Source organism: Sebastes umbrosus, chromosome 24 (genome assembly GCF_015220745.1).
Source record: "Sebastes umbrosus isolate fSebUmb1 chromosome 24, fSebUmb1.pri, whole genome shotgun sequence".
Taxonomy (NCBI): domain Eukaryota; kingdom Metazoa; phylum Chordata; class Actinopteri; order Perciformes; family Sebastidae; genus Sebastes; species Sebastes umbrosus.
The window spans coordinates 3,734,491-3,752,202 of record NC_051292.1 but is presented as its reverse complement, the minus strand read 5'-3'; the positions used below and the strand labels follow the sequence as shown (position 1 = coordinate 3,752,202).

General features: G+C 35.8%; 2 protein-coding genes across 3 annotated transcripts; one reads left to right on the top strand and one right to left on the bottom strand.

Moving 5' to 3' along the window:
* The first annotated feature begins 1,149 nt into the window (after nt 1-1,149).
* nfkbiz (nuclear factor of kappa light polypeptide gene enhancer in B-cells inhibitor, zeta) lies at nt 1,150-14,015 on the top strand. 2 transcript variants are annotated; one of them, XM_037761761.1, is made up of 13 exons: nt 1,150-1,567; nt 2,058-2,133; nt 2,213-2,343; nt 4,148-4,236; nt 4,550-4,839; nt 4,923-5,028; nt 5,105-5,251; nt 11,139-11,202; nt 11,295-11,464; nt 12,360-12,470; nt 12,564-12,731; nt 12,844-13,436; nt 13,717-14,015. In XM_037761761.1, the coding sequence occupies exons 3-12, from the start codon at nt 2,262-2,264 to the stop codon at nt 12,880-12,882; spliced, it is 1,266 nt and encodes a 421-aa protein (XP_037617689.1). In that variant the 5' UTR covers nt 1,150-1,567; nt 2,058-2,133; nt 2,213-2,261; the 3' UTR covers nt 12,883-13,436; nt 13,717-14,015. The 2 variants fall into 2 exon arrangements, with proteins under 2 accessions (XP_037617689.1, XP_037617687.1); XM_037761759.1 differs by having other exon boundaries at nt 2,039-2,133.
* A 466-nt stretch (nt 14,016-14,481) lies between these two features.
* Nucleotides 14,482-17,353, bottom strand: jagn1b (jagunal homolog 1b). The gene is made up of 4 exons (XM_037761806.1): nt 17,218-17,353; nt 15,449-15,546; nt 15,289-15,361; nt 14,482-15,207 (listed from the first exon to the last, which is right to left on the bottom strand). The coding sequence occupies exons 2-4, from the start codon at nt 15,535-15,537 to the stop codon at nt 14,818-14,820; spliced, it is 552 nt and encodes a 183-aa protein (XP_037617734.1). The 5' UTR covers nt 15,538-15,546; nt 17,218-17,353; the 3' UTR covers nt 14,482-14,817.
* Nucleotides 17,354-17,712: the final 359 nt, after the last annotated feature.

Genomic DNA, 17,712 nt, shown 5'->3' with positions numbered 1-17,712 from the left:
ATGATGAATTGTTTCACATCGAACAATGGAAGTTGTTGCGACTCGCTCTGCATGTCGTTTCCTTCGACTCATTCTCAACGGTACAGCAGGTACTGCTGGGTTTGTGTTTATGTCATGGGTTTAAAATGAGGAAACAATGTGTGCTTATTATGTCATCACCTCATGTATGGAAACCGGTTTTATGGGAGAGCAAGTGTCATAAAAATAAACCTATTTAGTTCTGAATTGCACTTTGGTTTTATATGGTGCAAACCAGGGGTGTAAGGAAATATCAAGTGTCGCGGTGTTATCTTTTGTGATTGATTTTTAATTAATAGTTTACATGCAAAGATTATTTTATTTACTTTATTACATTTGTGAAGATGTGTGCTATCCCACTGTTCAGATTGCATAAAAAAGTATTTTTTTTTAATGCAGATTTTATGCATATGGTGGTGTGACCTTTATACTATGACAGTTTTGCTAAAATTAGATTTAAAAATCGCAATATATCACAAGTAGGGCTGTCAATTGATTAAAATATTTAATTGCAATTTAATCACACATTTTTTATCTGTTCAAAATGTACCTTAAAGGGAGATTATTTAAGTATTTAACACTCTTATCAACATGGGAATGGGCAAATATGCTGCTTTATGCAAATATATGTATATATTTATTAGGGTTGTCAATGTTAACGCGTTGATGCAAATTTGTTTTAACGCCACTAATTTCTTTAATGCAACTTGTTTTAGTTTGTAGCATACTCAGTCTTAAGATACTGGTATCATATGAAACTAGAAAAACCTAATGAATCCATTGGTACCAATCATGTCATACTAGCTCGTCATGAAGAAGGTTAAATAACGCTCCAAACTGACGCTAAATGTTGGTGAGGAAAAACTGTCATGGCGATTTTCAAAGGGGTCCCTTGACCTCTGACCTCCAGATATGTGAATGTAAATGGGTTCTATGGGTACCCACGAGTCTCCCCTTTACAGACATGCCCACTTTATGATAATCACATGCAGTTTTTCATGCTATGTGAGGGTTTCTGGACAATATCTGTCATTGTTTTGTGTTCTTAATTGATTTCCAATAATAAATATATACAGACATTTGCATAAAGCAGCATATTTGCCCACTCCCATGTTGATAAGAGTATTAAATACTTGACAAATCTCCCTTTAAGGTACATTTTGAACAGATAAAAGAAGTGTGATTCGTTTTCGATTAAATATTTGAATCGATTGACAGCCCTAATTGCAAGATATTGAATTATAACCTCTGTATCTTGATACGTATCGTATCACCAGATTCTTGCCAACACACAGCCCTAGTGCAAACTGTCTTTTAATATCATAATGACTCATCATCATAATGACTCATCACTTTTGAAGCTGGCTGATTAGCACTCCCTGTATTTGGACTAAAGCCAAACACAACCATAACTTCCTTAAGGGGAAAATCCCAACAAATAGCAGCAGTTAATCCGGGGAGTGGTGCCGTGTACGTTAAATCTTTCAGTTCTACACTTCCTCCTGCAGATGTTGCAGTGGTGGCGTACAGACCAACAACTCTTTAACAAGTGTGTAAAACTAAAAAATATGTTTTTTTGCAACCTTACTGTGTATTTGTAGATAAAATGTCACTCAGAAATGTAAAAGAAACCAAAGATAGGACAGGTTTACAGCTGTTTTCTTTCGTTTTTAGTCTGCTTTAATAACATAAAACTCTTTTTTTCTTGTTCTTAAATGTGAGTATTCATATCTCAGGTTTGCTCTGCAGTTGAGTTACTGATTCACTTATAAAGGCTGTTATTGTACCTGGCTTTTGCTTATGTATTTGCATATTAACTGACCCTCGATACCTTGTTTATCAGTTCAGGAGTGGACTTCAAACTGACTGGATTATTTAATAATATGTTGTTAAATCTTTGCAGATTATGATTTACTTCAGTCTTGTCTTTCCTTGATAATTTAGTCTTTAAATCAGCTTGACATTTAGTGGAAACTGTCTGTTTAATTAAGACCTTTATTTTGAAACTGCCTCACCTTAGTTAACTGTCAACCAGGAAGCCAGGTGTGGGACGTTCTGTGCAGCAGCAGTTCCTCATTTCTGATCTTGCGGTGACAAGGAGACAGGCGTGGACAGGTGAGTCAGTCTTTTTTGTTGTCACATTATGTCTTTGACTCTTAACTGCACATGTGTTAACAGACACTTTACCTTCCAGGTGTGTGTGGGCGAAGGACAAACGTTTCAGATCCAAGTGGAGTTAATAAATGATGTTGGATCCCAGAAGGAACGACACCAGAGGAGGCCAGATCGTACCAATGGAGAGCAGCTTCAACCAGGACGATAGAGGTCAGTTTTTATGATTATATGGTGATAAGATATGAACGTTTAACTGCTTTCAGAAGTATGAAATGTAAAACCACTCACACTCTCTCTAATCTTCTTGCTCCTGGACATTTGATCCACTTGTATTGTTTTTACGCCACAGGGGAATGAGGAAGTTCACCTACTAACTGTGTTGAATGTGTCACACTATATTGACATTAGATTACACCTCACAACCTTGGTGATTATTACAAACACTAACTTCAAAAGGTCTTCCTTTAAGGAGAGTTTACCCTGTTTGAGTGTAATAATGAAAGTAAAAGTAATGAAAATTAAGATTTGTACTTGATAAAAAAGCAAAAAAGTTGAGAAAAACAATGAATACAAATTTGTGGAGCAGCTAAAGTGATAGATTGGGTATTTTGAAGTGGTGTTGTATGAGGTACTTATCCATATTTAGTGTATTATCTACAGTAGATGACGGTCGGCACGCCCCCAGTTTGGAGAAACAGACAGGAGTACCAGCACGGGAGCAAAGCAATGTACTGCTGTGGACGGGGGCGACAGCAAAACGGATTTTAGACACCTAAATTTACTTTGTTTTTATTATTTTTCAAATAAGTACCCAAATGAAGGAAAAGAACAAATGATAATACTAATAATAATTATAATCTTAGTCATAAAGATAACAATATTACTTAAAAAAAAGGCAAAAAAGCCGACCACCTTGACGACATATAAACAAACAAACAGACAGACAACAACAAAAATAATCATTCAAGAGTGGACATAGACTCATTTATAGATAGATAGATAGATAGATAGATAGATAGATAGTAACTTTATTGATCCTGAGGGAAATTCAAGTTTCAAACATCACAGTTCCATAGTGCAAAACATGTTAGTAAAAAGGCAGTTAAAAAGTTAGTAGTGCAAAGTACAAAAACATATACCAGATATAAAAATACAAGGAGATGAAGACAACTGTTAAAACTGAATATAGTGCATAGTAACAGCTGAGATACACGACTATTAAAAAAGTGAATATAGTGCAGAAGAGACTGTTAGTAAATGAGTATAGTGCAGGGTAACTCCAGTAGCTTAGTCTATGAAAGTGCACTGTGTGCATTATTATCTGTCCTGCAGACCGTCTTCATTTGTCCCCCTCCCTAGAGAGAGGGGGACAAAGGAGGACGTTGTGAACAGATGTTTTTTTTTTGTGCCCTATATTTAGAATTTTAGACCGCTTTACCTTGCCGCCAGACAGCTATACAGTCTATGTTTCCGACAGGTAACTGAATCTGTAATCTATGCTCTCGCCAAAGCAACCAGACTCTATTGAAAAAAATAGTTAGATGGATACAATAACTTCAGGTCCCCGTCGGAAAGGACTGTCTGACAGGGTGAAAATATTGTAAATATAGCGTACACTTAAACTGATATTGATTTTTGTAGGTGTCTAAAATACATTTTGCTGCCGGCCCCGTCCACAGCAGTACATTACTTTGCTCCCGTGCAGGTACTCTTGTCTGTTTCTCCAAACTGGGGGCGTGCCGACCGTCATCTACTGTAGTTAATACACTAAATATGGATAAGTACCTCATACAACACCACTTCAAAACACCTGAACTATCCCTTTAAGATGAGATAATGCCCATAATAACACGCACTGGAGCAATTTCTCTACAGAATGAAGAATGAAAATGAATTGTTACTTGTAATGGAGTACTTTTCCAGTGTATTGGTATTGAGTTTCTTTGCCAAACATTTCCAGTATATGTATGACGTCTATTTGTGATTGTGTAACAGTCTTTTTTCCCACCCTCAGGGTTTCTTACCACTGATCCCAGACCACCAGAATACGTTGAAACTGTGCACAAGAAGACTGTGAAAGAGCTGCTGATGATGAAACGTCAGGTTAGTCACAGGCAGAACTGGTATATGTACACGTGATGAGACAAGTTTATAATAAGTTTAATTATGGTGGGGTTTGTATTTCCCATAAAATGTTGCAATCAACTTCATGTTTAATCAGTTATTTCTTCATAAATGATGTGTTTGCCTATGTAGTTTGAGGAAAGACGGCAGTATGAGGGAGAAGTTCAGACAGCAAAGTACAAGTTCTTAGTATAGAAATCATTTACAGACAGCACAAGATGTGTTTGTTACAAAAATAGACCCCGAATGACACTCACATGCTTGCTTAAAATCACTCATTAATCTCTTTTAGAAACGGAGCTGCTTGCAGGAGGACAACACCATGGAGCATCAATTTAAATTTGCAAAATCTGAAGCTTTTCCCAGCGACCTGAGTCCTTGCATGTTTGGCCCTCCGGGACATTTCCTCACTGCTCCTCATGAAAACGGTCACATCATCCCACGACAGCTGCAGCCTCCAGCTCTGCAGGAAGCTCCGGCCGCTGAAGTGACTTTATTTCACTGGCAAATACAGCGAGAGACACTGAGGGTTGGAGGACTTTCTCCTGAGCTGCTGAGCATGCAAGATGCAGATGGTGACACGTATGTATTCATGAAGAAAGTTGGCTATTTAAACCAGCTGAACAGCAGCAATAAATAGCTAAAAAGTCCTCTCTAATCTCCAGGTTCCTTCACATAGCTGTGGCTCAAGGTAGACGAGCTCTGGCTTATGTGCTTGCCACAAAAATGGCTCGATGTGGCTCTCTGGACGTGAAAGAACACAATGGACAGGTACAAACACTTAATAGTACATCTTGATTAATAGTACTATCTATAAGTTGTTTAAACACTGACTCTTTGCACACAGACGGCTCTCCAGATAGCAGCTGCCTCCAATCAGCAGCTCATAGTCCACGACCTGCTGACGCACGGAGCACAGATCAACACTCGGGACCTCTGGGGTCGATCTCCTCTGCATCTGTGTGCTGAGAAAGGACATTTTCTCAGTCTGCAGGTAAGAGTTAATGCATCAACACAAGTCACATTCAAAATGTCATTAATTCAACATCAATTTTATCACCTAGAAGAGAGTTTCTACTGTAGAAAGTAGAGATTATAAAGTTCAATACACAGATTGAAGCTTCAATAATGATGCTTTCAATGTCTCTGGCCCAGTGGATCAACATGTTATATCTTTACAGGTATTATGAGGGTTTGAGGATGTGGGTTTGACTCTTTTTTTCCCAATATTTTATTTTGAAAGTTCAATACAGTATACATAAAGTAAAGTAAATTGATTTATTAATATTATTATAATATATAACATATAATATATAATAATATATAATATAATTAATAGTATAATTAATTAATAATATAATTAATTAATTAAAATAATATATATAATAATAATAATAATAATAATAATAATAATAATAATAATAATAATAATGATAATGATAATATTAATAATAAAGTACATTACATTTCATAAAAACATCCATTATATATTTCACAGTATAAAAAAATATAAAAATAAAATAAATTATACAATAAATAAAATGTAAGGAAAAGAAAAGAAGATGAAAAAAAGAAAAAGAAGAAAAACAATTAAACAATTGGAATAAATTTGAAATGTCAAAATAATTTAATTATTTTTTGCCAATTTAGAATTTTTTATTTTTCAATCGTATATTTTTAAATCAGTATCTTTAAAAGTATAAAAGGAGGGTAGTCTTTTTAGCCATATTATTTTATGGATATTATATTTTGCTCATCAAATTAATTATGTAAATTTAATTTGGTAAAATTGTTAAAAGTTGGATTTTGAAGTTGAATGCCCAAAGATTTTAAACGACACCCCACAATGGAGGAAACACAAAGACCCCACTTCGACTGGACATTTCGACTCGTTGCGACTTCGCTCAGGCCGGCGAACTGACCCGAGGACGCATGCGCGACACTCTGCAACTTGACCGGACAGTTTGCGTGTTTCCCGGCTGTTTATGAAGTTATGAACCTGCTTCATGAAGACGTATGGAGGACGAGAGGAAGACGGAAAGAGAGTGGAGGATAAAAGTGGAGTTTCTGGTGAGTTATAAGGTCAGTTTGAGGTCAAGTTACGCTCTTCTGCGTCAAGTTACGCCCATTCTTTGTGTTTGTTTCTTATTGTTGCGTACAACCGGCAATTAAAGAAAATATTTTTTTTTGCAAATGATAGTTTATCACAATATTAAAAATTAATGGATTTTATAGTATTTATTATTTTTGCAAATGATAGTTTATCATTAAATGTATGCATTTTATTGTTATTTTCTTTACTCTATTTATGTGCAGTGGTGGTAATTCATCAAATCATTATTTTTCTGATGTGTTTTTACTCTGTGCAGTAGTGGTAATTATTTATCAAACAATTGGTCTTTATATATTTTTTACTGTATGTACATTATTCATCAAGTCATTATTTTTTGTATGCATGTTTTTGTATGTCATCAAAAAGTCATAGTATAGTATGTCGAAAAAAGTCATAATATAGTACGCTTTTCCTGTGCTACTCATCAAAACTTTGAGAAAGCCTGTGTTAGTAGTAGTTGTAGAAGTTGTGGTATAACTGTAATAGTTGTTGTTTTAGGTTCAGATGTTTGTGAATGTGATGCAAATTCTCATGTCTTCCTTCTCTTCTTTTTCTCCCCAGATGAGTGCAGAGTCTTCTGACCAAAACTGAGGATCATCTTCGCCGTCTTCTGCTGTATGAATCTAATAGTTGGAGGGGGTCTGCAAAATGAATTGCAGTAAAACTAGATACTCATTTTTTGTGTTGCATAAGCCCTCCGTTCTATATCTCCGAAAGCCCAGGAGGAGACGCGGGTCTCATACTCCTGGGGTTTTGAACTCTGATTCTGGTGTGCCCACACAACCATCCAAACCGTATGTTCAGCCTCTAAGCCACCACTGCCAAGCACACTTGGACTGTTCTCTTGGTCATTTTGCCTTCCTCATTGTAGAAGTTAGATCTCAAAACTCACCACATAAGGATCAAACCCACAACCTTCAATCCCAGCTTCTATCACTCTGAGCTATCAGTCTTAATGCTCTTATATATTGTTTTTGATCCTATTTGGCTTCTTCATTGTGAAAGTTATACTTCAAAATTCACTGCACCTTATAAGAATTGAACCCATAACCTTCAGTATTCCAACCTGGTATCCATCACTCTGAGCTATCTGACCTGGATTGGCAGGTATTTGAAATGTTATTGTTATCCGGTTCAGTGAGTTATGATGTCACAGATGTACATGTAGAGTCAAATATAACCTCCGATAAAATGGATGTCAGATGGTATAGCTCAGTGAGCTAGAATGCTGGGAGAGAGCGGAGCGCTACCTGAGGTGATGTGTTCAAGACCCGGGATTAGCAGGTAGTTGAAATGTTATTGTTATCCGGTTCAATGAGTTATGACGTCACAGTTGTACATGTAGACTCAAATATAACCTCCGATAAATTGGATGTCAGATGGTACAGCTCAGTGAATTAGAAGGCTGGTTGGGAATCGTGAACTGCCTAAGGTGATGTGTTTGAGACCCAGGATTGGCAGGTAGTTGAAATGATATTGTTATCTGTTATGACGTCACAGTTCTACATGTAAAGTCAAATATAACATCCGTTAAATTGGATGTCCGATGGTATAGCTCAGTGAGTTAAAAAGCTGGATGGGAAACTTGAGTTACCTGAGGTGAGGTGTTCAAGACCCGGGTTTGGCCAGTAGTAGCCAAATTATTGTTATCCGGTGCAATGAGTTATGACGTCACTGTTGTACATGTAGAGTCAAATATAACTTCCGTTAAATTGGATGTCAGATGGTACAGCTCAGTGAATTAGAACGCTGGTTGGGAATTGTGAGCTGCCTGAGGTGATGTGTTCGAGACCCAGGATTGGCAGGTAGTTGTAAAGTTATTGTTATCCGGTTCAATGAGTTATGACGTCACAGTTCTACAAGTAGAGTCAAATATAACATCCGTTAAATTGGATGTCAGATGGTATAGCTCAATGAGCTAGAACACTGGTTGGGAGTTGGAAGCTCAGGTGTTCAAATCCCACACATTTACAGGTGGACTCATAAAGAATATTAACAAGGTTTTCATTTTTAAAACACTTAATACACTTTTTCATTTAGTCACTTAAAACACTTTTCTTGTTAAACTAACTTGAGGCTAGCTCCGCTTCGCTCCGCTAGCCTCAAGTTAGTTTAGTCATGTAGAAGCCAGCTGAGGTTGGCGCAGCCAACCTCAGCTGGCTTCTACTAGATCATCCGGTTCTTACTGTTCGTCCGACTCATGTCACTTACCCAGCTTGTTTGTGCTGGGGGGAGGGAGGGGCAGCCACCCCACCTTGTTAGGTGAACCTAGTATAAGGATAGACTGCTGTGAACATAAGTCAATGTCTGGGATTCGAACACATGAGCTCCTGCTGCCAAAGCGGTGTTCTAACTCCCTGAGCTAAGCCGCCTGACATCAGATGTATTGGAAGTTATATTTGACTCTACATTTACCACTGTGACGTCATAACTCATTGAACCGGATAACAATAACTTTACAACTACCTGCCAATCCTGGGTCTCGAACACATCACCTCAGGCAGCTCACAATGCCCAACCAGCACTCTAAATCACTGAGCTATACCATCTGACATCCAATTTAACGGATGTTATATTTGACTTTACATATAGAACTGTGACGTCATAACTTATTGAACCAGATAACAATAACATTTCAACTAACTGCCAATGCTGGGTCTCGAACACATCACCTCAGGTAACTCAGACTTCCCACCCAGCGTTTTAACTCACTGAGCTATTTCATTTGACAAGGAACTACTTGTCGGAGGTTATACTTTACTTGTGAATATGTCAAGAAAGATAAAAAAAAAAAGTTATAACACAGTATGTGGAAAAAAAAATAAGTCATAGTATAGTATGCTATAAAAATATGTTACAGTATAGTATGTGGGAACAAAACAGTTATAGTATAGTATGCCAAAAAAATATATCATAGTACAGTATGTGGAAAGAAAAAGTCATAGTATAGTATACAATAGAATAAAATGCAAAGGATCAATCCCGGCTCACCAGTCCTGAGATTCTCTAAGTTTTCTCCTCAGTAGTAGAATGAAAAAAAAATTTGAATTAAGGAATAGCTCACCAGGATAAGGAGCTGACTGCTACTCGATAACCTCAGGTGAGCTGGTCTGAAGACCTGAGGTTATAGGTTTGATCCTTAAGTGGTGCAGTGAGTTTTGAGTTCTAACATCAAAAATGAAGTCAAATATGCAACGAAACAATGAAGAAGTGTATCTGAGCAGATAGCTCAGGGTGATAGAAGACTGTTTTGAAAACAGGAGGTTGTAGGTTTAATCCTTATGAAGTGCAGTGACTTTTAAGGTCCAACATGCTAAATTAAGAAGTGAAACACATCACTTGTGTTAAGACCGATAGCTCAGAGTGATAGAAGCTGGGTTAGAAGACTGAAGGTTGTGGGTTTGATCCTTATGTGGTGAGTTTTGAGATCTAACTTCCACAATGAGGAAGGCAAAATGACCAAGAGAACAGTCCAAGTGTGCTTGGCAGTGGTGGCTTAGAGGCTGAACATATGGTTTGGATAGTTGTGTGGGCACACCAGAATGAGAGTTCAAATCCCCACCGTGGTGGGAACGTCAGTGCCCGGTACCGAAGGGAGTATGAGACTTGTGTCTCCTCTCCAAAACCTTGTAGTTGTCAGGATACATGGGCATCATGTCGTCCTGCAGTCTGGAAGAACAGTGATATTGATTCATCAATCTATTACTAAAACAGTATCAGAAACCATGTGAGCCATTATGTCTTTTTAAGTCTTGGCATGATCTTGTTAGCTTTTGAAGGGTCAGATATTAACAGGAGACTTCAGTGTGTGACAGATAATAGCACAGCAAGTCTTAACATGCAACACAACTGACAGTTAAAGTACAAATCCTAAAACAATAACACACTTTTATAGATTGTATAGTTATATTTACAGTTTGCATTATAACCAGACAGTGGAGAAACATGCACAATGTTCATGAATAACATGATAAAGACTAACCTGAAGACTTCCATTATTCATACAGACCGTGGAAACACCAGACCACCTGCAACCATCTATACGGGGAAACACAAAATAAATAAAGTCATCCTCAGTTTCCTTGTATGAAATAAAAAGTGGATGTTTGCACTGACAAATTGTCTTTGTTTTCATTTAATTTCCATTTATTTTGTCGTTTGTTTTTCACATAAATCCTTCTGAGTCAAGTTTTTCACCCTGTTTTTCTATCATTGTTAAAAAAACGATGACTGCTTTTTCTACTTAGGAAAATCTAATTTATATTTCTAAAAATGTTTTTTTATATTTCTCCAATAAATAAATAAAAAAATAAAAAATAAAAAAAAAGTCAAAAAGATTTTGACTTAAATTAAAATTTTAAATCATAAAAAAAGAAAAGTAAAAATACATTCAATATAAGGAGACTTTATACTAAGTTAGATAACATATATTCTAATGAAATAAGGATATTGAAAGCATCAGAAGGGGAATGTCTTTTTGTGCCTTTAAAAGAAAGTCTGTATTACATACAGAAATAAAAGATATTAAAACATAATCAATGATGTAATCAAATAAGCAACTCAGGTAAAAATACAGTTCCAACTTCAGTAACTCTTTATGACAATAAATAAATCATAGCATTAGAGCTGCAACGATTAATCAATTAGTTCTCAATCATTAAATTAATTGCCAACTATTTTGATAATTGATCAATCAGTGAAGCGTTTATATAATTTGTATTCCAGATTGTTTCTTGTATTGTAATATATTGCATCTTGATTTCCACAGAGCATCTGGAGGACCCTGATGGGGAGCGGGCAGCCGATTGATATTGAGATGTTCAATTATGATGGTGAGTGTGTTTAATTTAACTTAAAACCTGGTATTTATGAAGCTTATGTGAAGTATATTTAGTGATGAAATCCTGCTGTTCTCTGTCTGAAGGTTTAACTGCACTGCATGCAGCAGTCCTGTCTCACAACGCCGCTGTTAAAGAGCTGAGGAGTCTGGGAAACCTCTGTTCATATGTGGCGAAGGAGCTGCTGCAGAAGAGACAGATGTATGTGGAGTGTATTAAGACTCTGCTGCTCATGGGCGCCTCCTGTGGGACCAAGGTAACTACTATTTTAATTTTAACCATCAGAGTATGTAATACATATAAACAGGTACACAAACATACATATAGTGGTTAAGATTTTAATCTGTAACATGTTTATTTTTTTATGGTTTTCATCTCTTGTTCTTACTAAAATGCTTTTTAATTTCTATAATATTTTTAAGACATTTAAATTAATTTTCATCAAACCTTGTGCAACATTGTAAATATTGATATAATTTTTTTTTTTTTTTTAAATTAGGTGATTTTATGATTTTCTCTACACCCTGAAAATTTAGACAGTAACCACAGATATCTTTATACACAAAAATAATTAGAATTGCAATATCTGTCATAAAAAACATTTTATATTTTATATTTTTTCTGTATGAAGACTGACATCTGTGGTTACTGTCTACATTTTTCAGAGTGTAGAGAAAAATCATGAAATCCTTTATTTTTAAAAAAGTATTTTTATATCAATATTTACACATTTGATGTACAAAAAATTCTTAAAAATATTATAGGAATTTAAAAAGCAAAATATTAAAATGAGCATTATTGTAATGTTGTGGTAAGGACATTTAGTATAAGAATAAGTGATGAAAAATAAACATGTTACAGATTAAAATCTTAACCACTATATGTATGTTTCTGTACCTGTTATATGTATTAATACTCTGAAGGTTAAAATTCACAGAAGTTTATTTTTATTTTTTTAATTTGGGAGAGTCAGAAGTGACAGTAAGTTGCAGAAACATTCATAAACACTTAAAACTGCTTGGGTTTCCTGGATTTTGCGGCTTTTTTTAGGATTAAAACACCATGTGGTGCAGCGATAAATGTTAGCCACTGAGCTTGACTTTTAGAAAATGTCCTTGTTTTTATGCAGTGTTTGTTTTTAATTTCTGCAGGATCTGAAAAGTGGACGGACGTGTCTCCACATGGCTTCTGAGGAGGCGAATGTGGAGCTGTTTAACATTTTCCTCAACCAGCCGTCTTCACTGTCGGTTGTAAATGTTAAGGTAAGTTGTTTTGTTGTAATGAAATCAAACTATGTGTGTTTTGTGTCTTTGCTTCTAAACTCTTTGGTGTAATTCTGCATCTGTATGTTTCAGACATTCAGTGGAAACACAGCCCTCCACCTCGTCAGCTCTTTGCAAAATCATAAAACTCAGGTGGAAGCGACGAAGCTGCTGATGAGAAAGGGCGCCGACCCCGGGTTCAGGAACTTTGAGAACGAGCTGCCGTCTCAAATGGTGCCTGAAGGGCCCACTGGTGAAAAGGTAGGCTGTGTTAAGTTACATTATCAACAAACTTTAATTATCATAAATTATATTGTATGTTTTCTGATCAGTTTGATAGAACGAGTAATGATTTGTTATATTTTTTTTCCAGGTGCTTCAGATCCTGAAGGGGAAACATGTTCATGCTTAAGTGAAGCTCAGAAAACACTGTCAGTCAGACAGTCCGATCTATCTTATTATTATTTGCCAAAACGAGGCAGATGCTGGTTGTTTCTGTGAAACATCCCAAATTGTTCACTACCATGTAGTGGATAAAAGGAGAGAGGGAAGATTTGTATTTTTGTGTTTATTAACTTTTATTGTTTTAGGCATTAAGCGGATTCTTTTAAGATTATCATACAGGGAACATGATGATGATTTATGATTATAAAAGTTTTTTCATAGTTTTGGAGGATTCAATCGTGGGTTTTTCTTTATTCTAATAGACTAGTTTGAAGAGATTTCACTGTTATAACTTTTGCATATTTTTGGTTTATTTGAAAGTAGAAATGTTATGCATTTATAGTTGGAAATACATTAACAGCTAACATGTTGTAGGTTATTTTAAAATCATTATATTTTGGTGTCTATAAATTCATGCAACTGTATAAAAGTGTGCATGCATTTTCTCAAAGGTTTAATATTATAGTTCATGTAGAAAACGTAGGTGTTCAAACTAGAGCTGCAACGATTAATCGATTAGTTGTCAACTATTAAATTAATCGCCAACTATTTTCATAATCGATAAATCGGTTAGAATAATTTTTTAAGGAAAAAAAAAGTCTTAATTCTCTGACTCCAGCTTCTTAAATGTGAATATTTTCTGGTTTCTTTACTCCTCTATGACAGTAAACTGAATATCTTTGAGTTGTTGACAAAACAAGACATTTGAGATCCACATTTTTCACCATTTTATAGACAAACAACTAATCGATTAATTGAGAAAATAATCAACAAATTAATCGACAATGAAAATAATCGTTAGTTGCAGCCCTAGTTCAAACACTACTGTACTATATTTTAATTGTGAAAAGGTTCTCATGTGATGTATCATTAAAATGTCTTAGTGAAATTGTCTGAAGAGATTTAAATATTCCATATTTTGTGTACATTTTCATTGATTTTTGTTTGAAATGTTATGCAACATGTCATATTTTTAAGTACTTTGTCTTTTTGTGGTGTATAAAAAGTCAAAATAATATTGATTACAGAAAAGCATTTGACATTTTATTGTGAAATATATTTTGTGCGGACACTTTTAGGGTGACTTGCATCTAAAAAAAAGTCTCTTTTCAGAGTGAAAAGCTGAACTTCATGTTATACAATATATACTTTTCCTACATTTGTAAATGTTTGTTTTAATCTGAATGTCTGAAATCATCAATGCACCAAATTAAAGGTTTATCCCATCTTATTTTAAGTATGTATGTTTATTTTAAACAAGAGATCACCGGGAATCAGTTAACTTAAACTACGTAGATTAATAAATGATCTTTCAAAAACTTCTTTGACCTCATGTCCTTTATCAGCTGTGACCTTCTACCTCCTGTAACGCCCTTCCCCCACTTCCCTACCTCATACATGCGTTGTGTTTTTACCACAAACAACAGGGTGAGAAAGCTGTGAAACCAAGGAGAAGACAAGGCAACATTGACACAGGTGACATAAACCCAAAAATGCACCGAAGAAAGAGTGAAACCCTGTTCAGAGATCTGGCTGTGAAAACTAAAAATGCAAAATACCCGACAACCCAGTCAAATATTCAAATTTATTTCTGGTTTCCAAAACATCAACTTACATGTGATTACAGTCTTCTTCCATTATTCTCTGGTCTGTTAACACTGTCAGTACCTGAAGTAACGAGGTACAAACAAACATTTATTATTCTGAATGAGGATTAATGTACAGAGTGATGGCAGCAGTCACAAGCAGACCAGGGAATGATTCTCTGCATACAACTCAACAATGATGTTATCACTGTCAATATAAATATAGAAAAAGATGATGAAGGACCACGATATTTCTGAGAGTCTCTTCTCTTGGCCTCAACCTACAGGTTCAGTGACTGGTCTCCAAAAACAAACGCTCATTTCTTCTTCTTGTCCTGCGTGCTGGTGAACCACTGGTCCAGCAGCTTCTTGCTGTAGTAGATCTGCCAGCCGTGCACCTGCACAGCGATGACGATCACCAGGTACATGATCGACACGGCGGAGAAGCCGAAGATGAAGCGGTAGGCTTTGCCGTGCCGATAGAGCTGCTGCGCCACGGGGAACATCTCCATGCAGCCGTAGATCAGAGGGGCCACGCAGAAGAGCCCGGCGCTGATCATGGAGATCACCAGGTAGCTGATGTTGTTGCGGGGCAACGCCAGGAAGCTGAAGACTGTGGGGGCTATGCTCAGCAGGTAGGGGTACTCCCACTGGTACGGAGAGGCTACGACCTTGTGGGACACCAGACTCAACTGGCTCACTGTCACCTGAGAACAGATAAAACAACAGAGTCACAACTAGCTCAACTGTCAGTGAATAAAAATACTTCTTTAAAGGTTTTCTATTACCTGAGCTGCCATCAGCACCCAGATCAGCACATGGACGATGTTGAGTTTACGGATTTCAGACTTCAGGGCGACGCTGTGCCAAATGAGACAGATGGGTACAGTTAGTTCGTTATCCTCTGAGAGATAATAACTCAATTACTTTAATGGTAAAAGATCCTACCTCATCTGGTAGTGTGTGGCAACCCGCTCCCTGTGCTGGAAGTCACTGCCATCTGTGCCTACTGCTCTCGGACCTGCTCGAGAAGCCATGGTGGATATCTGGAAGCAAAACATGACAAGTTTAACATATATAGTTTCATGTCAAATTATAAAACAGTAGGAAAACTATTGCAGAGAAAAGATGTTGTTGGTTCAATAATACAGAGATGAAGATGTCATAATATACTGTACTGTAGATTACACAGAAGTTATGTGTTGTTGTAAGAATATATTTGTGTCATCTATCTTTGTACAGTGAATATCTTTGTCTCATCTATCTTTGTACAGTGAATATCTTTGTGTCATCTATCTTTGTACAGTGAATATCTTTGTGTCATATCTTTGTGCAGTGAATATCTTTGTGTCATCTATCTTTGTACAGTGAATATCTTCGTGTCATATCTTTGTGCAGTGAATATCTTTGTGTCATCTATCTTTGTACAGTGATTATCTTTGTGTCATAATATACTGTACTGAAGATGTCATAATATACTGTACTGTAGATTACACAGAAGTTATGTGTTGTTGTAAGAATATATTTGTGTCATCTATCTTTGTACAGTGAATATCTTTGTCTCATCTATCTTTGTACAGTGAATATCTTTGTGTCATCTATCTTTGTACAGTGAATATCTTTGTGTCATATCTTTGTGCAGTGAATATCTTTGTGTCATCTATCTTTGTACAGTGAATATCTTTGTGTCATATATCTTTGTGCAGTGAATATCTTTGTGTCATCTATCTTTGTACAGTGATTATCTTTGTGTCATATCTTTGTGCAGTGAATATCTTTGTGTCATCTATCTTTGTACAGTGAATATCTTTGTGTCATATATCTTTGCACAGTGAATTTCTTTGTGTCATCTATCTTTGTGCAGTGAATATCTTTGTGTCATCTATCTTTGTACAGTGAATATCTTTGTGTCATATATCTTTGTGCAGTGGATATCTTTGTGTCATCTATCTTTGTACAGTGAATATCTTTGTCATATATCTTTGCACAGTGAATTTCTTTGTGTCACATATCTTTGTACAGTGAATATCTTTGTGTCACATATCTTTGTACAGTGAATATCTTTGTGTCACATATCTTTGTACAGTGAATATCTTTGTGTCACATATATTTGTAAATATGCTGCTCCTGTGTTGTTTTGTTGTAATGAAATCAAACTGTTTGTGTGTAATCCAAATGTGTATTGCTGAGAAGTGAAAGCCAATTGTATAATAATAATAATATATTATGACACCACCACAAACAGATGAATCAACAGCCTCAATCAAACTGAACATTCACTAATTAATTCAGCTTCACAGCTGCAGCTATACTCTGACTTGAATGCAGTGTATCTAAATGTACTTCTTATCATTGCTAGTGTTGTTAACTTAGCATGGGCAAGTTAACATTTAACTTAACCTGCCATCAATGCTTGCAGGTTAAGTTGAATGTTAGGTTGACTGGTTTGTGCAGGTTAAGTTGAATGTTAGGTTGACTGGTTTGTGCAGGTTAAGTTGTGCAGGGCTAATGACAGCTGAGCTAACAAGCTAATGCTAGCTGTTAGCTAGTCATCCAGATGTTTGTTAGCTACGTATCTCGGTATAAATGAGAAACTACGAGGCCAAACTGTCACATAACGTTAGTGGAAACATAAGAGAGATTTATAGTATGTGTTGTTGTTCATAGAAAGCGTTAAAGCATCAATAAGCTGTTTAATAACAAACAGAGAGACTCACCTGAGAGCTGCTAGCTGACCAGCTCCATGCACCCTACACAGGAAGTGTGACGTGTCACTCTCTGATTGGTCCTTTTCTTCTTCTTCGTTTTGGTTTTATAGCGGGTGGTATTCAGCGTTATGGAGCATTACCGCCGCCTGCTAGTGTGGAGGGAGAGTGTGGACCAGAATATACTAAATATACTAACTAAAATGAATAAAATAAATAAATAAATAAAATAAATGAAATGAAATAAATAACATGAAATGAAATGAAAGAAAAGAAAAGAAATGAATTAAATGAAAGAAAAGAAAAGAAAGGAAAAGAAAAGAAAATGAATAAAATGTTAAATAAATAAAATGAAATAAATAAAATGAAATGAAATAAAAGAAAAGAAAAGAAATGATTAAATGAAAGAAAAGAAAAGAAAAGAAAAGAAAATGAAATGAAATGAAATAAAATGAAATAAAATAAAATAAAAGAAATGAATTAAATGAAAGAAAAGAAAAGAAAGGA